General features: G+C 45.9%; 1 protein-coding gene across 3 annotated transcripts in view; it reads left to right on the top strand.

Moving 5' to 3' along the window:
* The first annotated feature begins 203 nt into the window (after nucleotides 1-203).
* Nucleotides 204-26,206, top strand: part of NFU1 (NFU1 iron-sulfur cluster scaffold) — a 78,074-nt gene continuing 52,071 nt past the window's right edge. Inside the window, exons 1-4 of one of the 3 annotated variants that reach the window (XM_033948078.1) lie at nucleotides 204-489; nucleotides 637-743; nucleotides 8,056-8,191; nucleotides 14,182-14,248. In XM_033948078.1, the coding sequence (XP_033803969.1) occupies nucleotides 446-489; nucleotides 637-743; nucleotides 8,056-8,191; nucleotides 14,182-14,248 (354 nt within the window). In that variant the 5' untranslated portion in view covers nucleotides 204-445. Of the gene's footprint in view, nucleotides 490-636; nucleotides 747-8,053; nucleotides 8,192-14,181; nucleotides 14,249-26,206 lie in introns of those variants that run through there. The other 2 variants (XM_033948079.1, XM_033948080.1) reach the window with 2 other exon arrangements.

Below are 26,206 nucleotides of genomic sequence, written 5' to 3'. Positions count from 1 at the left end.
TAAAGTGCTCTCTGAATCTGATTATAGGGCTGATCCTATCCGCTGCTCTCTTTACCTCCTTTCCCAGCAGACTATGCAGGGAAGGGGTAAAACACGGACCTCACGGATCTTAACTGCACGTCGTTAAAAATCTGAGGTCCGTGCCACTTTTAGTCTCAGCATAGATTATGGCTCTATGTGACACTTTAGCTCTGACGGATCCTAATGCTTTCCCCTCCCTATGCTGAGACTAAAAGTGGCACGGACCTCAGATTTTTAAGGACGTGAGGTCCGCGTTTTACCCTTTCCCGACTATGCAAACCTACGCTCTCCCACTACTGAAGAAAAAAATACCCTGCAAAAGCGCTCCCTGAGCCGCGAGCCCTGACGGCTTCGTTTCTTCCGTGCAGGCATTCTCCGGGACAGCCGCGGCGAGTCGGGTCCTTCTTAAAGGATAAACAGAAACATGGCGACGCTGAGGCTGCTGAGGAGGGCACTGGTGCGAGGCCGGTGAGCGGGGTTCTTCTTTCCCGAGGAGGACCTTCTCTTTTGAATACGCGTTTTGTACACTCCTCTTTTCCCTAACATGCATTACTCTCTTGACAATTTGTAGAAACTTTGTGATTCAGTCCTTTTCGTTTTCTTCTATTTTTAAAGGGTTTGTTTGTGGCAGATGAGAAACGAATTTCATGCCACAGCTAATCATCTGGTGTATCAAGTAACGCAAAGACCGTTGTATCCATCAGTACTGTTACACGGGCCAGGTAATAGTGAATTATTCTTGAAATGGGGTTTTGCTGGAATTTTCTCTGGTTCTTCGTGTCATTTTATCTTAAAGTGCTTACCCCCGGATTCTGTAAAGGTGACTCAGATTTTAGGGAAATCCTGAGATCTGCACAAATTCTGTTAAGGATCAATTATTGATATTAATTATTATTACTTTGGATTTAAATGCAGATCTGCCTATGTGCCATTCAAAGGGGCGTGGCCAAGGGAGGGGCATGGGTGAGTTAGGGGTGTTCCAAATATTTCAGTGCAGTGTTAACAGAATACTGGGGTTACACATACACACCCAATTTGTGTGTTAGTATTTACTCTGTTTCAGCAGGTGTAAGTTCTCACACCAAAATTGACCACAGGCATCCATGATAAACTTTCTCGAGCTGGAGCACACTAAAGGCGCCCAGAAGTTGAGCGGACGTTGCCGTGATAACATCATGCATATGCGTGACATCTTCACGTCAACGTTCGCACATGTGCAGAGGCCCTCAAGAAGGGCCCTGAGACACCAGTAGGGGGTGCTAGCAGGGAAGAGGGCCGAAGAGAAGGTGAGGCACTGGCGCCAGCTGATTGCCTACAGCAGTGTTTCTCAACTACTTCAAGCTAAGTACCCCCTAAGTCTAACAAATATCAACTTAGTACCCCAACCACAGACCTCCCAAGCTCTGCCCCAGATCCCACCCCCTTTACTAATTATAATGCAGTTTTTCCCATTCATTTTTCATATACACACAATATACACAGCAGATATAAATTCTCAAAAATAACATTTCAATCACTATATGTAAAATAAAATCACTTTACCTACTGGCGATCCTCTGCAGGCTGTTGTAATTAGCTTTAAAGGTGAGACCGGGAGACCAGGGGGGAAGCCGGAGGATCCTAGAGAGAAGGGGGAAACATGCGGGTGTTTGGCGAATCGGGTAGCACTGGTGCTATACTGCATAGGGAAGTCAGCTGGCAGGCGCCTCTCTTCCTCCTCAGTGTGCTGCAGCACACTTGGAATCTCAGGAGCACACAGTTTGAGATGCACTGCTTTAGAGGGAGCTCATCCCAGAGCACCCTTTATAGAATAGCAGTTAATGTGGATTTTTTCCTACACCTAAATTTGAGCGCCATTTACTTAATCTGGCCCTTGGTGTCTGCAATCTCAGACGTATGAGTGAATTTTATAGATGATAATGATCTAAGGGGCCCGTTTACAAAGCTTAGAGGTCCTTTTACAAAGGCGCGGTAGCGGTTTAACGTGCGGAATACCGCACGTTAAACCGCCTGCCGCGCTGGTACCTAACGCCTACATTGATGAGGCGTTAGGATTTTAGGCTGCCGCGGGGGTTAGCGCGTGATGAAATGTCCAACACGCTAACCCCCGTAGCGCACCTTGATAAAAGGAGCCCTTAGTGTGCCCTAAATGCTAAACATCCTATTTTATACCTGTAGGCTACTTTGTCTGTTAGCACATGCTAATCTTTAATCAGGGCAGGATTAATTATTTGAGGGCCCCTAGGCACACAAGTACACTGGGCCCCCCTGGCTTTGCCCTTCCTTTTGCCTATTTATCTGTTTTCTTATTTACTTCTTTATTTCCACTTGTATTTCTTTCTTTTTTTTTATTCAAAACAAACAAAGATTAGCATACCAGTGCACAGTTTTTCTTCTATGCCACCCCCAAACATCTCTGAACAAATCCCCCTTCCTTCCCTTTCCACCTACTTACCCAGTACTTTCATTCTGAACCCTTTCCATACATATATAAAAGTGTGCAAATATATTGTAAAGCAGTAATACTATCCAAAATATGTCTATATTAATAACCATGTTTACAACGCCTCTCAACTGCCTCACTCTACGTTAACCAACTGTAACACATATGTATGTATAAACAACCAAATCTGTAACTCCTCTAGTATAGTGTTCTTCAACCTTTTGACACCTATGGACCGGCGGAAATAAAATAATTATTTTGTGGACTGGCACTGGTCTGCGGACCGGCAGTTGAAGAACGCTGGGCTAAGTCGTGCCCATCTCATCCCAGACCCCACCCTCATAATAGTACTAATTGTACCATTTTTTCCATTCATTTTTCATATATACCCACAATATAATTGTATTAACCACAAAATTAAAACACACTCTATGCTTTTCAACATTCATTCTTACCAGAAAACAGATAATCCCATGCAAATGCAGGACCAAAAACTAAAAGTACTAATATTTACAAACAAACCCTAAGATGCAAGACTCTGAAGTAGTACAACCCCAGAGGAAAAGAAACAAATGTATTTCTTTCTGAACAGACAAAACAATCACTAAATTAAAAAAAAGACAAATCAATCACTAAATAAAAAAATAAAATAAAAGCATTTCCCCTACCGTTGTTGTCTCTCTCCCTCCATGCTGTGCCTTGCCTTCTGGCCTGCCCCCCTGGTGTTATCTTCAGGCCAATCCAAGGGGTAATCAGCTCATAAATCAAATCTATACTCCAATTATCCTGGGCAAAATGTACCCGGTAAATGCTAGCGTAAACCCGCTCTCCCCATGATTAAAAAAAAATCTTATTTTTCAGGGACACACCATCACGTGTGGGAAATCAACCTGAGCGGGCGCCCCCAAAGGCCCTTCCATCCCTTCGCTAGCCGCACCTCCTTATTATCTAGTTGCACTAGCTATCACCGCTGGGTCGCTATCCTTGCCAGTACAGAAATCAGAAAGCCGTGGTCAATGTATTTGGGATCAAGGGTGCGAGTTTGGATTAGCGGGATATAAAACATGCGAAAATACATTGGGGCGGGAGAGCCACGGCTCTAACATGCTTAAGAGCCAACTATTCCAAATGACTTGGAGGGGTACTAAACCCAATGGAAATTACCCCTTCCCTGGCCACAGTCAAGGAGTTTGCTCCATACTGGGGGAGGGAGAGCTCAAGAACACAGCAGAGCTGCTTCCTATGAACTTATTGGGCCGAGGTGACCAGCGGCCTGGGGTTGCGCACAGTCTGGCCCCTTCCTTTAACCTCCCACTAATCAAAAATGAAAATTGCTATTCGTGCTTTGAGATGGCGAGGGGAACGTGTGCGGGTTGAAGAAGCCTTAGCGCCCGGCTCGGTCAGTGGCTGCCAGGGGAAGGCCCTGACCTCTGCATTGAATGCCGAGCATCCGGCTTTCGTCACCAGATCCCTGAGTGCTGCCACAAAGCCTTGGGAAGCAGCTCCTCAGGTGCGTCCCATGCCCCCTCCGGAAGCCCTCCCTCCAACGTTGCGACGTCAGAGAGAAGGCTTCCGGGTCAGGCGCAGGACACGCGTAGGAGCCTTTTCCCATGGCTTTGTGCGCAGCACTCAGGAAGCCGGCCCGATAGACGTGCTGGCCCTGCGGACTTTAGAAAATTTCTACGGACCGGCACCGGTCCATGGACTGGCGGTAGAAGAACACTGCTTTAGCACATTCCACTCCATGTATGTTAACTTGTAATGAAACAACAAGGCAAGCAGTCCACCAAAGAATCCAATGTGAAACAAAAGAAGATCGGCAGAAAATAAGGAGATTCAAATCAGTTTTATTAAAGGTGCTCCCAAGAACCATGCTCGCTGCATTTCGCCAAACAAGTCCAGTCAACGCTAACAGAAAACCATGTCTTTCATACAATAGAACACTGATACACCCTCAGCCAGTATGGAAAAAGTAATCATAAACTAAAAATAGAAATATGTAGATAAAGGTTAAACTGAACCGCCAAAAAGCCAAACTGCAAACAGTGAAACACCACAGAATCAATGACACATAGCTCCCTAATACTCTGCAAAATATATATATATAGCAGATGTACATTTGAAGAAACTGACACATTTTGATCACTATTGAAAATAAAATCATTTTTCCTACCTTTGTTGTCTGGTGATTTCATGAGTCTGGTTGCACTTCCTTCTGACTGTGCATCCTTTCTTTCTCTCTTTCAGACCTCATCCCAACCAACATCTCTCTCTGTCCCTCCATGAGTCCAACTTTTTCTTCCTCTCTCCCTGTCCCTCCCCTTTCTTTTTTTCTTTCTCTCTCTCTCCCTGCCCCTTTCTTTCCTTCAGGCTTTCTTTTTTCCTGCCCCTCCCCTTTCTTTCTTTTTCTCTCACCGCCGCTTCTGCTGATTTCGCCAAGCCACAGCCCTTGATTTCCCCCTGCTTCCCTGAAGTGACCGGCTCACAAGCCTTCCTGCCTGACGTCAATTCTGACGTCGGAGAGGAAGTTCTGGGCCAGCCAATCGCTGCCTGGTTGGCCCGGAACTTCAGAATTGACGTCGGGGGAGGGGAGGGTTGGAAGAAGGCTTGTGGGCCTGCCACATCGGGGAAGCAGGGGGAAAGCAGACGACCATTGCGGCTCAAAAGAGAAGGCAAGGGCCCGGGACAGCTGCTCTCCTTGCTCCCCCCTAACGCCGGCCCTGCCTGCCTGCCAGCCAATTTAGCTGAGAAGGGAGGAAGGAAAACTGCTGAATATCTTGGGGGGAAAGATGAGGCGTTCTGACAGTACAGGAGGAGGCGAGGCAAGAGATTGCTTCTCCCTTGCAGCCAAAATTGTCCTTTTCAGAGGGTTTCCGACAGGGCAGATCGCGGCAGAGGGAAAACTTCAGGGCATCCGCCGGCAGCTTGTCGGGGCCCCTCTGAAAAGAACAATGTAGGAGTTCAATCAAGAAGTTTGGACTGCGGGGCCCCCTGGTTCTTTTGGGCCCAGGGCAGCTGCCCTGTTTGCTCCCCCCTAACGCTGCACTAGGGCCCCCCTGACAATTCCGGGCCCTAGGCACATGCCTCCTGGGCCTGTCCTTTAATCCGGCCCTGTCTTTAATAAAGGGCCCCTAAACATTTTACTTCAAGATACACAAGGAATTATTTTTATCTGTGGGGTGTAGATATCCCAAAAATTGTATGTAAAATTTGAATTAACATTGTCCAGAGTTAGCTTTTAAATTGTTGTAATAAACTGAGCTAACACTACAACATTTACCTAGGTTTAACACGGATTGATTTTGAGCTACATTTACATTCAGCTACTATACTAGCAAGTATAGTAGCACACCAAAAAAATTAGTGCAGACCACTCTGCTTCTAGGAGGAAACATGTCTGCAAATACCACCTGAGCACGCCCTCCATCTCCAAACGGCAAGACATTGTTCCTACTCCCACTTCATACCTAGCTATTGGAACCAACTGTCCCCCATCAGATCCCTTAATGGGCTCCTGAACTTTAGAAGAGCAATAAAAACCTACCTCTTTCCATAGATAACATCTTTGTAAGTTAACGTAAAATGATCAGATTGTATACTAACACTGACCCTATATTTGTCAAACCAAGATGACCTAAGACTATTGTACACAAGTAAATTCACAATCTGTCTGTCTACGCATTATGTATGTTAACCTTGTAAGGGCACTGGTCTTTGACGCGTGAGTGGACTGTTGGGCGCAATGGACCACTGGTCTGACCCACCAGCGGCAATTCTTATGTTTTTATGTTCATTCTAAACTAGTTGGAAAGGACTGGATATAAAATGAACCAAATACATGAATAAATTGTACTATTAACATAGCTTGGAAATTCATGCTAATGAACTGCATATGGTATTACACATCTCTCTCTGTATTCGCGGTTTCGATTATTCACGGTTTCTAGCTTGCTGGCTCCTTCCCCCCTACATCAGCTTTTATAGAGAAATTGCTGATTCCAAGTGCTTACAGAGAAAATCGCTGATTCCCGGCACTTTGTTCACTGTGTTTTGCCTCTCCTTCAGAAACAGGCCAGGTCTCCCACCATGTTATTCGCGGTTCCTCCATATTCACGATTTTTTTTTTTAACAATTCTTTATTTGTTTTCAAATTGAACAAGTGCACAAAAGAGTATATTACACTAAAATATTCCACAATATCACTTTGATATCTATACATAAAAATCTAGTACATCAATATCCCCCCTACCACCCACCCTTCATCATATTTTCAATAAAATACACACAAATTATATATCATATTATAACATATTATGTAAAATTATTTCCAAATCCCCCCCTTTTTAGTGTGCCGTAAGAGAAAAAGAAAAAGAGAAGAGAAGTGATGACTATTCAGTACAATATTTTGTCAATGGCCCCCAAATTTTATTCACGATGGTTTTTAATAGAAAACAACAAATAACATATAAAAAAAGTTATTCGCGGTTTTTCAGTATTTGCGGTTCTGTTAATCCCCTATCACAGCGAATACGGAGGGAGAAGTGTACTGCAAATTCAGTAAATTGTGCTGAAGATTAGTGCAGTATTTTATTTTTATTTTTCTGTTAGCCCTGAAATTTTTCTTGCCTTTTGAGGTGAAATAAAGATTAGCTTCCCAGTGACTTAAGTAGAAGTCAGTGAGAAACTGAAAAATCACCCTGTACAAAGGTGACATCACCAATCTATGGACCCACAGACCCCAGCTCCCCTGACCTAAGGTACCCAGCTCCCAGGACATCATGTCCATGATACTCAGAACCTCCCCCCCCTAGGATGGCATAATCCAGCAATACTTAATTGGGGCTGGGAAAAGTGTGTCTCTTCTGCCACTTGACATCTTGCTAAATGGTCATGGATCTGTTGGCATTAGTGATCTTGGCTGCACTACAGCCATTTTCTAAGTGGGTGACTGAAGAGTACACAAGAATGATTCTTCTCTGAATCTAGGTAAGTATTCCTTGATTGTGACGAGACAGATCTTTTGGGGCTCTTTGGGCTGAGGGTCTCCCTGTTAGGGAACCCAGACCATAGGTGCCTTGGCTGGGAGTGGGAGGGGGTATGTGTGCTAAGGATAGAGAGTCTCCAAAGCTAAAATGGAAGTAGTTAATGTAGAGATGTTAAGTTTGCTCTTTACATTAAAATGGAAGTAAAATTTGCTTTGAAATTAAATTTATTTTGTTTTAGTATTCTTTTTTCTGCATATTACTATTTTATTTCACGCTACAAAACTAAAACATTAGCATGGGAATAAAAATCTGCATTAGTTTTTAATGCTGTGTTTCTAATGTGGCCTTATTACATCAGCTTGCTTGTTTATAATGTTGGCTGCTAAATCTTTTTGCAACTGAACTCTAAAAAAGCAGTTATAATAAATGAATTAAGATTAGCATTGGTTTGTCACTTAGCACATATGGAATATATAGTGATGGCTTAATTTGCTACAAAACTACAGCTGTTCTAGGTAAAAGCAATCCTGGTTTATTTTGTGAAATCAGCAAAATAGCTGGAATTGTAATCTTATGTGATTTGGTTTCCTCCTGCTTTCTTTACAGTAAGGTACATGTTCATTCAAACCCAGGACACCCCAAATCCAAACAGTATGAAATTTATCCCTGGGAGAACAGTCATGGAGTCAAGTACTATGGATTTCCCTTCACCAGCTACTGCATACTGTTCACCTTTAGCCAGGTACCATTAAAAAATTGTGCCAAATGAAAATTTTCAGAATTTCTGGTACAATGCATGTATGTAACAATTCTTAAGAACACTGTCTGCTTGTCTTTAAAGTTATAAAGAAATATATTTTTGGGGTTTATAATTAGGTGAGTGGAGGAATAGCCTAATGGTTAGAGCAGTGGACTGAGATCCTTTTTTTTTTTTTTTTATTTTTATTTATCAAATTTTACATTTTATAAATCAAGTATCCACTTGTACAGAAAGTTGAAGAAAAGCAAGAAAATAATACTCAAAGGTAAAATACATAGTAATCAAATCAAATCAAATAAATGTTTAGCTTAAATTCAGCTCAAGTCCTCTGAATTAGATCCAAGAAGGATGAGGCGGATATATTAACAAATGCTAACAAATATCAATTCAAATATTAGGAAAACAAGATCCCTTGGCTGAGGAAGGATATCATTTATTCAATTGCACTTCACTTTGATTTCTCTTCATCCAGTCGAGTTCCTGCCAGAAAGGCTGTCAACTGGAATGGCTCAAAGAATACATATTTCTTCATATGGTATTGTATTACACATTTACAAGGATGTCGTAGAAAAAAAGTCCCTCCAAGAGATGTAACACCTGGCTTCATCAAAAGAAACTCTCGCCTTCTTCTCTGGGTTTCCCGTGCCAAATCTGGAAACATTAATATTTTATGTCCAAGAAATTCTTTCATTTTATTTCTAAAGAACAATCTAAGCAACCAGTTTTTATCTGGTGCAAGAGCCACAGTAAGAAGCAATGTTGCCGGAGATGCAAGCTCCCTATCTGAAAGTTCCAAGATTGCTGAAACATTAAGTGGTTGATTATCCTCCTGTTGTTTAGATGGTGATTTAATAGCTTCCATTGGTAGGTAATATACTTGAGTAAATGGTGGTAATGTATCCTCTGGAATACCCAAAATCTCCAACATATAACGTTTCAACATATCCCTAGGTGTCACCGAGGCTATCCTAGGAAAATTAATCAGTCGGAGATTATTATTACGAGAAAAGTTCTCCAAAGTTTCCAATTTTCTACGCAAATTTGTGTTATCTTTTGCTATTGCTTCACTAAGCTGTTTTGATGCTTTTAACTCCTGTTGTATATTCACAATAGAATTCTTGGATTCATCAATTTCAACTTTTATATTTTTTATCTCAGTTTCTTGAAGAGTGATTTTATTTTCCAGCTGCAAAAGCTGGGGCTTAACAGACTTGGCTAGGTCAGCAACTAAATCCCAGATTGAGTCCAGTGTTACTTCTCTGGGTTTTTCAATAACATATGAGAGATTAAAAGTTTGAATAGTCTCACCAGTTATCAGCTGTTTCTGGCAATCCTTCTGCTGGGCTGAAATAATCCCTGATGTTTCCAAGTCCTCGGTTCTTCTTGGACTCACCTGAGAACTCAGGGAGTCCATCTCCACGCTCCCCTCTCTGTTCTTCCTAGCCTCCGAGGATAGGTGCTTGCCTTCTTCCAGCAGCTCCTCCACTCGTGGGGAGCTGGTAACCTGAGGAGGTGGGGGAGGTGCCCTAGTGTCAGGGCTCAGCGTAGTTTCTAGCCCCAAGGAGATCACCAACGGGGGGAGGGGGGGGTGCCGACGCTGCCGGGATATCCTGCATCCGACGCAGGAGATCTTCAATATTGCCGAACGAGGGGATCGCTGAACGCCGCGAGGCTCCAGCGGCGCTGCAGCCTCTCCTCTTCGCTCCAAACGAAGTTTTCCAAGCAGTCTTCTCCGGCGTGCTATTCAGCGTCCGGGACCGTCGGCCATCTTGGATCGTCTATACTTTACCGGACTGAGATCCTAAGGAACTGGGTTTGATTCTCACTGCTTCTTCTTGTGACCTTGGGCAAGTCATTTAACCTTTCATTGACCCAGGTTAAAAAAAAAAGATTGTGAGCCCACCCCGGGAACTTTCTGATCGTGGCTTCGCACAGGGCAAGAGCGAAGAAAAATTGCTTCTGCCCTGCTTCACTTCTAGACCACCAAGGTTCAAAAGGTATGTTGGAGAGGGGTCCGGGAGGCATAAGAGAAGCAGGGTGGTTAACAGTTGGCTGGAACAGGACACAGGAAGAATCGCTTCTGCCCCGGCTCACCACTGGACCACCAGGGCTTAAGGCAGGTCTGCGGGAGGCCTGCATCGGGTCAGGGTGGGGGCAGGGGAGCATGCAGACTTTGAGGATCCGAATATAAACAGACACCCCCCATTTTGGCGGGTATCTCCCTGATCCCTTTCCAGATCCACCATACAGTCGCTCTACAATGCTTCATGATATTTAACTCATCAACATTATCTCGGGCCATGCTTAACGTGACCATTTATTTTTTTCATCAAAACGGGACATCTATTAATATTCAGTCCCGTCCCCAATCCCGCCCTAGCCCCATTCCAATCCCGCCCTAGCCCCATTCCAATCCCGCCCTAGCCCCGCCCCCAATTTTTTCCATTCATTTTTCATGTACACACAATATCTTATTATTTCATAATGGTAACCATAAAATTAAAAAAAAAACACAAAGCACCCTATACGCAAAGAAAATGTTAATTATTTATATTTGGGGGGTTTTCAATGATGTCACCTCAGTAACTATAGAAAAATAGACAAATATTGTGCAAAATATAGACAGCAGTTAAAATTCTCAAAACTGACACATTTTTATCACTAAATTGAAAATAAAATCATTTTTCCTATCTTTGCTGTCTGGTGATTTCATGAGTCTCTGGTGGCGTTTCCTTCTGACTGTGCATCCTATCTTTCATTTCTTTCTGCACTCAGGTCCAACAATTGTCCCTTTCTATTCCCTCCCTCCTTCCTTCCTATGTCCTTAGTGCCCCCAGTACCTTCCTATGTCCTTAGTGTCCCCAGCGCCTCCTTCCTATGTCCTTAGTGCCCCCAGTGCCTCCTTCCTGTGTCCTTAGTGCCCCCAGATCCAGTGTCAGTTCTCCTTTGTACCTTTGTTCCAGGTCTCCCTCTCTCTCTCTCTCCCTCCTCTGTTATGATATTGCTTCTCTCTGCTCTTCCTCAGGGGCTCTCCCCCTCTGTCTGCACCTCCCAAAGTCCTGCTTCTGCCTCCTGTCTTTCTGCGTTGATCCAGGCCTTTATCTCTCTAGTCTTTCTTCTACTTACAACCCCCCCTTCTCTGCCGTTTTCTCTCCTTCCTTCATCCCTCCTTCCTATGTCCCCTCACTGCCTTCCAGCCTTTGTCTCACCCCCTCCCAAAAAGCCTGCCGGCCTACCTCCCCCAAAGCCAGCCAGCCTGCCTACCTCCCCCAGAGCCAGCCTTCAAGTTTCAAGTTTATTTAATTTCTTTGATTACTTCGCATAGTCCAAATCCAATGCGATTTACATAAGTTCAAAAATTAAGTAAAATATTAAAAACCGACAAACATAACATTCACTACTAATACAGTAATACATGTAAGGAGGGAGGCAGTTGACAGCATTTGACATAAATACAATTCTAAAAAAATAAAAGTAAAAATAGAACCAGGGGAGGGTCAAGACACAGAAGGTTGGTGAACAGGTACCTGCTTAATTCTATTAGATCGTCTTCCTGAAGCTATTATAGGTTATAACAAATCTATTGGAAAGCGTCCTTGAATAGCCAGCTCTTTAGGAGACTTTTAAACTTGCTCAGTGATTTTTCTTCTCTTAAATTAAATGGAAGTGAGGACGTTAAATTAAAGAGGACGTTCCGGGCCAGCCAGGCAGCGATTGGCTGGCCCGGAACATCCTCTCCAATGTCAGAATTGACGTCGGGAAGAAGGCTTCCGGGTGCGAGTAGTGGCAGCAGAGGAGCAGCGGCGGTGGACCTAAATCGGGCCTGGAGAGAGGTTTTTTAAAATTTTTTTTTGGTGCGGCAAGGGAGGGACAGGAAGCAATCGCCTGTCCTGTTGTCCCCGTGCACAGCTTCGGGATGCTGTCCCTGAAAATGGGACATTTTGGCGTCCCGAAGCTGTGTGTGGGGACAACGGGACAGGGGATCTGAAAATGGGACTGTCCTGTTCAAAACGGGACGAATGGTCACCTTAGCCATGCTTCCATATGGGAGGCAGGGCTTGGGAGAAGGTGCACATGCTGGCTCAGTCATCAACCCATACTTCTTAAAGGTAGAAGCTGTTTCTGCTGATGTATGAAAACTGAGGAATAAGAGGAGACATCATCAGTCACAGCCACTACAAGCACTGTCTCTGTGCTAAGAATTTGACTAAAACCTGCTTGATAAGGATCTATCTAAACCCTCTATTTCATCCATGTAACAGATTTCTCAAAAATATTTACAAGAATAATGTTCACTGGGTCTAATCCAGGCTTTTTTTAAAATTAGGGTCACAGGTTAAAGAATAAATGGCCAGCGCCATTTTGTGTTAATACTAATACTGTAGCACATTTCTAATTATAATAAAAGACCCCTGAAGAAGCCCTTTATTTGTGGTGAAACGGGTCCCGTAGGGCGTTCAGCCATATAATGAACAACCAAGAACCACAAGCCAGCTCTGTATAAGATAAGTGCATAAAGTTTTTTGATATCTATTTTTAAAAAAGTCATTTATTTATTGCACTCAGCACTTTATATGAGCTTGCGTGGCTATGGTTTTTGCATAAAATATACCGACTCAATGAAAGATATCTTTTACCTGTGAGTATGGTCCCGAACACTGTAGTGTGAGGACAGCACAGATTTCTGAGAGCGGTATTATAACCAGCAAGGATTGACTTCTGTTTTAGTCCTCTTTTGTGTTGGTTGGATTTGATTTTCATTAAAGAATAAATATGACAGGCTTTTTGTAGTGGGAATTCTGGTTGAATATAATTTGTGTTTTTTGTTTTTTTTTAAAGTTATGTTGAATATTGATGTTCTAATTTTTAATTAAGAACATTTTGGTTACAATACTTTTATGAGCGCATAGTGTGGGTTTTAATGCTGGCAGTGGCAGTAACTACTCTGACGCTCATAGAATCCTAAGCGTTGGAGCAGTTACCATCACTGCCAGCGCTAAAACCTGCGCTATGCGTTTGTAAAAGAGGGGGATAGTTTCAAAGTAACTAGTACCATTCTTTCTACTTGTGACCCATTTACTATTTTCAACACAAACTGCAAAAGATTACCAAACAATTGCTCAGACCAGCCTCAGTTTCTATTGTAATAGTTCCTAGGACAGGGTTAGACCCAATTATGACATTGGGATTGTTTATTTGTTTTAATATTTTTCAATTCACATGCATTTGCTTAGATTGTTTGAAAGTCAGACTGGACTGAGAATGCAGTAAGAAACACTGCTTTGGCCTCAAATTCTCTAAACATTAACGGTCTCTTTTACAAAGCCGCGTGGAAACAGCCCCGAAGGCCTTTAATTCTCTATGGGCTTTGGGGCCATTAGCGCAGAGCAGCCACTAGCGCGGCTTTGTAAAAGAGGCCGTAAGTATATCCTGTTTGTTAGGGATCAGTATTGAGATGAGATTAATCATGTTGTGGTGTTCTATATTGATTCCTTAAGGAGCCTGTTGTCTTTTTCCAGAGTTTGTCGGTCATTTATGTTAGGGACGAAGTACAAACACAGTGAAAATGTTTTCGTTCTAATACAGGGGTAGGCAATTCCAGTCCTCAAGAACCACAGGCAGGTCAGGTTTTCAGGATATCCACAATAAATATGCATGAGATGGATTTGCATCTCAAGGAAGCAATGCATGCAAATCCATCTCATATATATATTCATTGTGGATATCCTAAAAAACCTGACCTGCCTGTGGCTCTTGAGGACCGGAATTGCCTACCCCTGTTCCAATTTAATACAGTATAAACAACTGATAGTTTAGTTTTAGGTGTAATAGGGAAAGGAAGTGTTTGAGAATAGTTCTTGGGCTGTAGATGCAATCGCCCCCTGATTATCACCTAATTTAGTTTATGACCACTAAAGAGAGGCTGCAAATGTCTATATGATGATTCACTAATTGAAACCCTTTTTTTAAAGGCAGTTATTCCGGATTGAAGGAGTTAAAAGTGTCTTCTTTGGATCCGACTTCATCACTATTACAAAGGTCAGTAAAAGGAACAGTATTATTGCCCCTATAAAATATTAGTTTGATGAAGGAACTTGGACTCAAAAACCAGAGCAATCAAGTTAAGCTAGCCTGATAGTACCCTAGCTTGTACATTGTGTTTAAAGGGACCTGAGTTTGACTCATGACTCAGGTCTTTCACTCCTTGGGTTGGCTGGTGCTAAGGATGATGCTGAGGTAGCCTTAATAACCCTTGGAAGGGAGAAGCAGGAGGGAATTGCAGACCTTGGAGAACTGTCCCTACAATAACATAAAGTAAATTGGAAGGGGATAAAAAATAGGGGAAAAATTAGCAGTTGAGAATAAAGGTCTTGGCAGTAGATCACAATTCTAGTTCTAGTTGAGCTCAAAGGACTAAGAGGAAAACAGAGTCTAAAAAGCAACCTGGATGGTGCAAGATGGTGTTTGCTCTGGTGTGTTGAGTTCTTTTTGTTTTTTACCTGTTTGGGTTGGAGCACATGTATCAAACACATGTCATGCGGGCCGAATCCGGCCCTCCTGACTGTTTTTTGTGGCCCGTGGTTCAGGGCTGGCATTACGGGGGAGTAAACAGGGCTTCACGATGTCGCCTTGCTTTCTGTTTTGGGCCCTCACCTGACGGCAACAATAGCACTCATGGGCTGCAGTGATCATAAGCTTGTGCGTGTCTGGAACACAACAAAAACTACCCCAGCGACGCACCCCATTGCCGGCCAGTAATTTACACCGCCGGTGTGATTGGCCCTGTATTTGCATAGGGGTTATCTATGTTTTGGTAGGAATGTTGAGAAGCATACAGTGTGTTTTGTGTAGTTTAATTTTGTGGTTAACCATTACCATTATGTGTTGATAAGATTATATTTTGTGTGTGTATACTGAATATGAAAAATGAATGGAAAAAATTGTTATTATGGGGGCGGGGTCTGGAGCAGAGATTGGGCAGAGTCTGGCCCGTGACTTTGCCTGTGTTTTGGATTTTAGCCCCTTAGTGTGATTGAGTTTGACACCCCTGGGTTAGAGGAAAGGATGCCCATATTTCTTGGTGGAACAGATTCCTTCCTGTCTTGTTGGCCCAATAGTTGAGTTTGTGTCTTGGAGCTCTGACTTAGCCCATATTTCTGTGGTGCAGCTGTTGAGGGAAGGAATGCCAAAGAGAGGGAGTCGGTGTTTTCCAGATTGTTACTGAGTCCCGAGAACACAGGCAATTCCCTGCCCCCCACTGCTGCAGTCATAGAGGATTAAGAGGAGCAGGAGTGGATTCCAGCTCAAAGTTGATCAAGATGCTTGAAACCCAAGTGAGGCCTATTTGGATGGAGTAGCCATTGGTATTAGAGGAATAACACTTGATCCTCTTGTTAGGACCCTGGTCAGACAGGAAGGTGAACCATTGCTTGACTTCCAAAGCTTATCACAACATAATTTGGAAAAATTTAAAGTAATAATGTTTTAATGTAGCTTGGTTTGCTATTACTAATTTGGGGAAATTTATCTGATCAATTTTAAAGTTTTTAGTTTTTATATTACTGAGCTTTCTGTGGTAACCTTAGATCATGTAAAAATAATTGCTGAACTAGGGAAAATTTGGAACGGAAAGTTACAAAATTGAGTCAGCTGAATCTGCTTTAAGGATAATATGAAGATCTATAGAAAATTAAAAGCCTTAATGAACCTTCTTTTACAATAAATTCTAGAATTTTCACCAGCGAGTTTATTTATCCTCTCTAGCTCTGAGCTGCAGGTACTCCAAACCAAACTTTTAGCCCCTCCCTAGGTGTATACATACTGTCACGTGCCTTTGAATTCCAGTCTTCCTGCAGCTCTGACTGCTGGTTTGCTCTTTTCTGCTCGTGCTTAATGTTACATTTCTAGTTCTTTTAATTCGTCTTATGGCCCGGGTTTTGCCCTTGTGCTGTGAATTCACCCTTCAGCGAGAGATCATAAACCTTTGTATTTACATCGTCTGCATCTTGGGGGGGGCGGCACTGTTGGCAGACCTGCAGTAAACCCCTCAGACAGCCTGCAGGTCAGATCGGGAGCCACCTCACCCTAGGTTCGTCCGCTAAAGGGTAGAGCACAGGATGCACGGTTCTGTGGAGGTATGCTGGGATCGGAACTGGACCGCGGGTCTTCCCTAATTTTCCGGTGAGGTCCAGAGAATCCCTGTCTGGGGTAACTGGGAAAGTGAGGCAGTCAGAAGATCTGAAATCCAGTTTTTTATCAGCTCCTGAGGTATGATCTCTCTGCTTGCTCTATTAGTTGGCTGCCATTGAGATCTATTGCAGTACATGTCTGTGAGTGTGTACCCATGAGTTTGACAATTTTGGGGGGTCCTAGAAAGGGTTTTTTGGGTGACTTCCCTGTATGCCCTAACCCCCCCTCCCCAACACCTGTAAAATTAAAAAAATCGCTGTTTTTCTGGGTTCCCTATGATTTTCCCGGACCGTTTTAGGGTAAAATTGGCACCCATAGCTACCATCTTGGATTTTCTTTAAAACTTTTAAAAGTACAGTGGTGCCTCACACAACGAACTTAATCCGTTCCAGGAGCAAGTTTGTTATGTGAAACGTTCGTTGTGTGAAACGCGTTTTCCCATAAGAATACCTGTAAAACAAAATAATTCGTTCTGCAGCCCTGTTGTCCCATAAGAATACCTGTAAAACAAAATAATTCGTTCTGCAGCCCTACATTTCCCTCCCTCCACCTCACCTCACATGCAGAGCCTGCCAGCCTTCTCCCTCACCCAGCCGCACGATCTCAAAAAGCTGTGCACGCGCAGCTGCTGGAGTTGATCAATGTTCTCCTCTCCTGTAACTTCCGGTTTCCGGTTGCGTCAGAGGAGAAGATTGAACAACAGAGCATGCGCACATGTGCTGCTCTTTGAAAGTGTGTGGCTGGCCGAAAAAGAAAGCCGGAAAACTCGGTTTTTAAGGTAAGGTGGAGGGAGATGATGGAACACTGCATTCAGACAGGAGGGTGCTGCTGTTCCCGGCTCACATTAGGAAGTGGCGAGAGTAGTTCCGCCCCCCCCCCGGGCCCCTCGGGCGACTTCGTTGTGTGAAACGAAGTTCGTTATAGGGAGCAAGACAAAAAGTTCGTTATGAGCAGCGTTCGCTGTGCGAGGCGTCCGTTATGCGAGGCACCACTGTATATTTTTTGCCCTTAGAAGCTTTGTTTATCCCAGGACAAGCAGGCAGCATATTCTTGACTGATGGGTGACGGCACCGACGGAGCCCCGGTACGGACAATTTTAGAGTGATTGCACTCTAAGAACTTGGAAAGTTCTCGTAGACCGCACTGCGCACGCGCGAGTGCCTTCCCGCCCGACAGAGGCGCGCGGTCCCCAGTTTCTTAGTTTCCGCGGAGCTAAGAAGACGCATTTTTCAACGGCCGTTGAAATTTTTTCTCTACGCCTTCCCGCTCGCGTAAACCCTTTTGGCTCTATTGCCTTTTCTTCTTTTATTTTATTTTTGTTAAAAAAAAAAAAAAAAAAAACTTATTTTTTTCTTCAATTCGGTTTTTCCCCGGCGGGGCCTAATGCCACCATCGAGGCCTCGGCCTTCGATTTGGCGGAAGCCGTTTTTACTTTCATGCCCCCTCAGCCAGGTTTTAAAAAGTGCCAGCGGTGTGCTCGGCCTATATCTCTCACGGACCCGCACAACTGGTGCCTACAGTGTTTGGGTCCTGAGCATCAGGCTTCCACCTGCACCCGCTGTGCCACGTTGAAAAAACGTACTTTGAAAAATCGCCAGATACAACAGCGATTACTTTTCGGTGCCGATATGTCCGATCCTGTACCATCGACACCGGCATCGGCACCTTCACAGTTGGCACCTACTTCTTCGACGCCGCGCGATACCACACTGGCGTCGCACCCAGGTAAGCCGGCTAAGAAGCCTTCCCCGCTGGAGCGTCCTCCGGTCTCTATTGCAGCGAGCCCAGTCCTGCCGACTGTGAAACGCCAGCGGAAGCGCTCCGCCCCGATTGAGGTGAGTCCCTCGACCTCGGGCTCTTCATCTTCGGGGCGTCGAGCGGCACCACAGATACCGCAAAAGAAAAAGGCGGTACCTGTGCCTTCTTTGGATGAGCGCATTGCCGCCGTCCTCCAAGTGCAGCTAAAGGAGCAGTTACAACAACTCCTTCCTGCTCTATTGGCACCGAACCTTCCGGTGCCGGTCCGGTCTGAACCACCGGTACCGGTAGTAGACCAACCCCTGTTATCTGCAGCATCCGCTTCGGTACTGGTCCACTCGGCCTCATCGATATCGATGCCTGTTCTTGCTCCAGAACCGAGAGCCCAGCATCAGTCGGTACAGACTTCGGCACCGGTGCAACCGGTAACGTCTCCCGGTACCATATCGATGAGGTCGGGTAAGTCGGTGCGCAAATCCCGGCACTTGGAACCATCCACCCCAGAGTCCCGAGACCGTAGTTCCCATATCAGGGACCCTGATCTGTGGTGTGACTCTGAAGAGCCCTTTCTGTCTGAGGGTGAATGTTCCTCAGATGAGGATGAGCCTGCTGTGCCTGACCCATCCTCTCAAAATGAATCCACATCTTTCACTTCTTTTTTGAAAGACATGTGTGACTCTTTATCCATTCCTTTGGAGGCTGAATCTAAAAAGTCTAAAGCCTTTTTAGATGCCCTTGACTTTGATCAGCCTCCAAAGGAATTTTTGAAACTCCCTCTTCATGACATCTTGAGGGAGACTTTCTATAAGAACCTAGAAACTCCCTTAACGATTCCAGGAGCTCCCCGTAAATTAGATTCATTGTATAAAGTAATTCCTATTCCTGGTTTCGATAAGCCCCAGCTTCCGCGTGAATCTCTGCTTGTGGAATCTACTCTTAAAAAGTCCACAGGGGCTAGTGTCTATGCTTCTGTACCTCCTGGCAGAGAGGGCAAAGCCATGGATAAATTTGGTAAGAGGCTCTACCAAAATGCAATGTTGGCTAACAGATCTGGTAACTATGTTTTTCATTTTTCGTTTTATCTTAAGCATCTTCTTACCACCATGGCTTCATTTGAAAAGTACCTTCCTCAGCGCAAACAGCAAGCTTTTCATCACTGCTCGTCTTCTCTGTTTCAACTACGTAAGTTCATGGTTCGGTCAATTTATGACACTTTCGAACTTACCTCCAGAGCAACTGCGATGTCTGTGGCCATGCGTCGCCTTGCCTGGCTTCGAGTATCCGAGCTTGATGTTAATCATCAAGATCGGTTAGCCAATGCCCCATGCCTGGGGGATGAGCTCTTTGGGGAATCCATGGACTCGACCACTCAAAAGCTCTCTGCCCACGAAACACGCTGGGATACCCTGCTCAAGACTAAGAAAAAGCCTCCTCAGACTCGGCCTTTCAGACAGCAATCGGCTTATCAACGACGCTATGCAGCTCGCCCATTGCCAGCAGCTCCCCAGCAACCCAGGCGTCAACGTCAACAGCAACGTCAGCCTCCCAGGCCACAGCAGCAGCAACCTGTGAAGCCACCTCCACAACAAAAATCGACACAGCCCTTTTGACTGCATTCTCCAAAGCATAGCCAGTGTTCCAATTTCTACCCACCTACCTCAACCTATAGGTGGTCGTCTCTCTCTTTTCCTCAGCCGGTGGGAGGTTATCACTTCGGACCAATGGGTCCTCAACATCATCCACCACGGCTACTCTCTCAACTTTCAGACCCTTCCAGCCCAAAGCCTGCCAAAAGAGTCTGCTTTGAACACTCCTCAGTCTGCCCTCCTTCTTCAGGAGGTTCAATCCCTCCTCCTTCTAAACGCTATAGAGGAAGTTCCTCTAGATCAGCAGGGACAGGGATTCTACTCCCGTTACTTTCTAGTCCCCAAAAAAACAGGAGATCTCAGACCAATCCTAAATCTTCGCGATCTCAACAAATGTTTGGTCAAGGAAAAATTCAAGATGCTTTCTCTGGCCACTCTTTACCCTCTTCTCAATCTAGACGACTGGCTATGCTCCCTCGATCTCAAAGAAGCATACACTCATATACCGGTCAATCTGACCTCCAGACAGTATCTCCGCTTCATGATCAATCGCTGTCATTATCAATACAAGGTGCTACCCTTCGGTCTTGCCTCCTCTCAAAGGGTGTTCACCAAGTGTCTCATTGTGGTGGCTGCCTTTCTACGCTCTCACCACCTTCAAGTCTTTCCTTATCTGGACGATTGGTTAATCAAGGCCAATTCATCTCAAACGGTGCTCCTGGCCACCAACCAAACCATCCTGTTTCTACAGCTTCTGGGATTCGAGATCAATCTACCCAAATCTCATCTCATCCCCACTCAGAGACTTCAATTCATTGGAGCGGTATTGAACACAGTCCTCATGAGAGCGTTCCTGCCGTCCAACCGTCTTCAAACGCTTCAATCTCTATGTCAGCAGGTGCTTCCACAACGTTCCATCTCTGCCAAGCAAATGATGATACTCTTGGGTCACATGGCCTCCACAGTTCATGTCACACCCCTCGCACGTCTTCACCTGCGCACTCCTCAATGGACTCTTGCTACCCAGTGGTCCCAAGCGACAGATCCTTGCTCACGACACATATCTGTGACATCATCTCTTCGTCAATCTCTACAATGGTGGTTGATATCCTCAAATCTCTCCAGAGGTCTTGTGTTTCATCTACCTCCTCATTAACTTGTCATTACCACCGACACCTCCCCTTATGCCTGGGGAGCTCATTTGAACGAATTCCAAACTCAAGGACTTTGGACAGCCCAGGAAATGAAACATCACATCAATTTCCTGGAACTCAGAGCGATGTTTTATGCCCTCAAAGCCTTCCAACATCTTCTCTTTCCTCAGGTCCTCCTGCTGTGCACAGACAATCAAGTTGCGATGTACTACATCAACAAGCAGGGTGGGACAGGCTCTCGCCTCTTGTGCCAGGAAGCCCAGAAGATTTGGGCTTGGGCCACAGATCACCAACTATTCCTGAAAGCTATCTACATTCAAGGAGAACAGAATTCCTTAGCGGACAAGCTCAGCAGAATTCTCCAACCTCACGAGTGGACACTCGATCCTGTAACTCTACAGTCCATCTTCGCTCAGTGGGGCACTCCTCAGATAGACCTCTTTGCAGCTCCTCACAATCACCAGCTGCCCCTATTCTGCTCCAGACTCTACTCTCCTCACCGTCTGGCAGCGGACGCTTTTCTTCTGGATTGGTCCAATCTGTTCCTGTATGCTTTCCCTCCTCTACTGCTCATGTTACGAACCTTGTTCAAGCTCAAAAGGGAACGAGCCACCATGATTCTGATTGCTCCAAGGTGGCCCAGACAACATTGGTTCTCCCTTCTACTTCAACTCAGTTCCAGAGAACCCTTTCTGCTTCCACTATTTCCTTCTCTGCTTACGCAGCATCAAGAGACCCTTCTGCATCCCAACCTCCAGTCTCTACACCTGACAGCTTGGTATCTCTCGGGCTGACTTCATATGATTCTCTTCTGTCTCAGCCCGTTCGTTCTATTCTGGATGCTTCCAGGAAACCAGCCACTCTGCAATGTTATCATCAGAAGTGGACACGGTTTTCTTCTTGGTGTCTTCTTCATCATCATGATCCCACGTCCCTTGCAGTGGAGACATTGTTGGATTATCTACTTTCTCTGTCTGACTCTGGCCTCAAATCTACATCCATCAGAGTCCATCTCAGTGCTATTGCTGCTTTTCATGAGCCAGTCCATGGGAAACTCCTTTCAGCTCATCCCCTGGTCACCAGATTCATGCGAGGTCTTTTCAATGTAAAACCACCTCTTAAAGCACCTCCTGTGATCTGGGATCTTAATGTGGTTCTCTCCGCTTTAATGAAGCCTCCATTTGAACCTTTGGCTACTGCTACTTTCAAGTTTCTCACTTGGAAGGTACTTTTCCTAGTTGCTCTCACCTCTGCCAGGAGGGTCAGTGAGCTCCATGCACTAGTTTCTGACCCACCTTTCACAGTCTTTCATCATGATAAGGTAGTTCTACGTACACATCCAAAATTTCTCCCTAAGGTTGTCTCTGAGTTCCATCTCAACCAATCTATTGTACTGCCTGTTTTCTTTCCGAAACCTCACTCTCATTCTGGAGAACAGGCTCTTCATACTTTGGACTGTAAGCGGGCTTTAGCTTACTATTTAGACCGTACTAAGCCCCACAGATCTTCACCCCAACTTTTTCTATCCTTTGATCCGAACAAATTGGGACGTCCTGTTTCTAAACGTACGTTGTCTAATTGGCTTGCAGCGTGCATTTCATTCTGTTATGCTCGGACCGGACTGACACTGGAAGGTTCCGTCACGGCCCATAGAGTTAGAGCTATGGCAGCATCTGTAGCTTTCCTCCGTTCCACTCCTATTGAGGAAATCTGCAAGGCTGCTACTTGGTCCTCAGTTCATACTTTTACATCTCACTATTGTCTGGATGCTTTCTCCAGACGGGATGGACACTTCGGCCAATCTGTTTTGCAAAATTTATTTTCTTAATGGCCAACCTTCTCTCCATCCCTCTTTTTGTTAGCTTGGAGGTCACCCATCAGTCAAGAATATGCTGCCTGCTTGTCCTGGGATAAAGCACAGTTACTTACCGTAACAGGTGTTATCCAGGGACAGCAGGCAGATATTCTTGCATCCCTCCCACCTCCCCGGGTTGGCTTCTTAGCTGGCTTTTCCTAACTGGGGACCGCGCGCCTCTGTCGGGCGGGAAGGCACTCGCGCGTGCGCGGTGCGGTCTATGAGAACTTTCCAAGTTCTTAGAGTGCAATCACTCTAAAATTGTCCGTACCGGGGCTCCGTCGGTGCCGTCACCCATCAGTCAAGAATATTTGCATGCTGTCCCTGGATAACACCTGTTACGGTAAGTAACTGTGCTTTTTGTTCCAAACTTCACAGAGGACCACCTCAGGACAGGATGGTCATGGATTCATGCCTCAATTACGGTAGATAGCTAGGAGAATTGCAGCCACAATTTGCGTGCATTATGGCCAGCGTGGGGGGCAAGACATGCGCAGATTCTGCGTTTTCTTCCTTCGGAGAGTCCCCTTTTGCCTCCATTTTTACCAGAGACGCTTTTGGTGCATTCGATCCCCCTCAAACGGGTTCGACACGCGCTGCAGCGAAACGCAAGCATAGCTTCGGGGGAGAAAGTCTCATTCTTTGGCTAAGAGCACTAATACTGCGGCACACAGCGCAACTTTCGCCACTAGTGCCTATTTCCCGCCTGCAAGTGTCGGATAATGTGTCAGACTGTGCCTGTTTCTTCCCCGTTGAATCTAGTGCTGCAGATGGAATCTGCTCTCCCTCTGGATTCTAGCATGTCTATGTGCTTCCTTTCAGTGACGCCGGAGAGCAGACTGGCAGTTTCCACCATTGCTTCTGCCCTGGTCTCTGTTCCTTTGCTGTCGCAGGTTTTTTCTATAGGGTCCGCCTATGTGACTTTTCTTTGGGATCCCACGGTGTGTTCCCAGTACTTGGGGTTGTCCCGGCTGTGCACAGGTTCTTCTGATATGACCTGTGTCCTGCACTCCTTTCTCAGTCCTCAGGTTCCTGAACCTGATTTTTTGACCACCAGCTGCTGGCAGAATGTTTCTCCGTGAGTGATCAGTGCTCACTGCCCACTTCCTTTCCGGACTGGGATGGGATGCCTGTAGTGGCTTGGGAGCCCCAGGAGGGTCACCTTAAATGTGCCGGGATCATAGTGCGCTTGCATCCCATGGACCTGGAATTCTCCAAGTGTATAGCTTCGCCGAAGGTGGTTTCAGCTGTGGCACAAGTCACTAAGCTCACTTTCTTGCCCTCTGTTGGAGGGGTGGTACTGACAGAGGTTCAGGAAAGGCGACTGGATTTTGTCCTGAAATGCCTTTTAGATTCCGCAGTGGTGGAAGTTGAGCTACAGTGGCCTCCTCATTGCCCATGCGTGGTGCTCCAGGCTCTACCGGGATCCCGAGGGGGTTGTCCTTTGGGACTTTGATTTCCTAGTCTCCATGGTGACTTGTTTGGCGGATACCCTCCTTGTCGTAGTGAAAGTTTTTTGCTAAAATTGGGGCTTCTTCGGTCTCTGCCTGGCAGCTGATGAGGATTCACTGGTAGTCTGGTGTTTTTTCTTCTATGGCTGCACCGAGCCAGTTTCCTTTCAGAGGTTTGGCTGACCTGGAACTCTCCAGTACTCCGGACCCCTGACAACAGAGTGCTTCCCAGATCTCGTTTTGGAGATCAAGTGTGACATCAGGCTTCCAACAACCCGTCCTCCTGCCCTTCCCAAGAGGGAGGTCTGACGCCAGGCTTCTGGCTCCTCTTTCTCAGATTGGGGGATGCCTCTCGACCTACCAAACGGAGTGGCGGAGGGTGATTTCGGACCAGTGGGTCTTCGATGTGCTCAGACAGGGTCTCTGTTATAAGTTTTTTCTTCCGTTGGATTTCTTGCCCATGGGAAATCCGTAACAAGCCCGGTGCGGGTGGGCCACGGTTCAGGGATTGCTGGATCTGGCAATGATGGAACCGGTTCCACATGAAGACTTGGGCTCAGGGAGATACTCGATATTCTTCATCATTCCAAAGAAAGGCTCTGAAGATTGGAGGTCTGTTCTGGATCTCGAGTCCGTGAATACCTTTCTGCACGTACCCCGTTTCTGGATGGCAATGGGTGCGTTCAGTTTTGGCAGTGGTAGCACCTGGGGAATCTTTGGCTTCCCTGGATCTCACGAAGCTTACCTCCTCATCCTGATTTTTCAGAAGCACAGGAGGTTTCTGTGGTTTCCTGCACTCGGTCAGCATTGTTAAGTTACAGCTTTACCCTTCGGGCTGACAATAGAGCCATGTTCTTTCCCGAAGATCATGTGGTGGTGGCTGCCCACTTGTGCTTGCAGAACATGCTAGGCCATCCATCTCCAGCCGTCTGGCTATTCAGGGCCCTCTCAATGGAGGAGGGCCGCTGGGCGGTTCCCCAGGTGGTGCACTTGTTGGAGCGTCTAAAGTGTTCAACTTGAAGAAGATTCATTGAGTACCACTGCAGGCATTGGACTATCTGGGAGTTTGGTTTTACAAGGGCATGAACCAGGTGTTTCTTCCGTACTCCAGAACGCTCAAGCCATGGAGTGCCATTTGGGCCCCGTTGCAGGTTCTGGTACTGCCGGCCTGGCTGGACCTGCAAGTCTTGGGTCTCATGGTTGTGACCATGGATGTGTTTCTGTGGGCAGAGCGTGACTTTGACCTCTTCAGCTGTCTTTCCTGGATCAATGGAACTCCCGGCGGGCTTTGCTGGGTGTGACGCTGCCTGGGTTGGCGACAGCCTGCCATAGGGGCTGCCTCCTGTGATGCTAGGCAGAGGGTTTCCTCTGAGGGTCCTGGACTGGGTGACCTTGACGTCGGACGTGAGACTGGTTGGGGGGCAGCTTGCAAAACTGTGTTGGCACAAGGCCAGTGGATTGTGCTGGAGCGCAGATGGTCCATCAATCACCTGGAACTTTGAACGCTTCAGCTGGCCATATTGCAGGTTCAACTCTATCTCCATCGGAAGGCGGTTCAGTGTTCTCCGACAACGTGGCAGCAGTAGCTTATGTCAACTATCTGGGGGAGAGGGGCGCACATTGTCCCCTGCTGAATCTGGGGGAAAAGCATTAGGTGACCTTGTCCACGGCTGGCATAGACACGGTTCAGACAAGACTTTCTCAGTTATCTGATTCTGGACCTGGGAGATGGGTCCTTATCTGGGATGGCGTTTGAGGTCATCGTTCGGCGGAATGGCTGTCCGGCCTTCGATCTGATGATGTCCGCCTGGCACCGGAAGATGGCCAGATTCTTCAGCCAACGCAGACAGGTCAGCAGTGAGGAGCTGGATGCTCTGGTCCCGCCTTGGCCCCCGGGGAGGGAACTTCTGTATGTTTTCTCCTCTATGGCCCATGATGGGGCACATTCCGCGCCGAGTGTCTGCTCAAGTGGGCCTGGTGCTCCGGGTGGCCCCCGGCTGGAC

The sequence above is a fragment of the Geotrypetes seraphini genome, chromosome 6, assembly GCF_902459505.1.
Source record: "Geotrypetes seraphini chromosome 6, aGeoSer1.1, whole genome shotgun sequence".
Taxonomy (NCBI): domain Eukaryota; kingdom Metazoa; phylum Chordata; class Amphibia; order Gymnophiona; family Dermophiidae; genus Geotrypetes; species Geotrypetes seraphini.
Note: the sequence above shows the minus strand (reverse complement) of the source record. Positions and strands in the feature narration are given on the sequence as shown.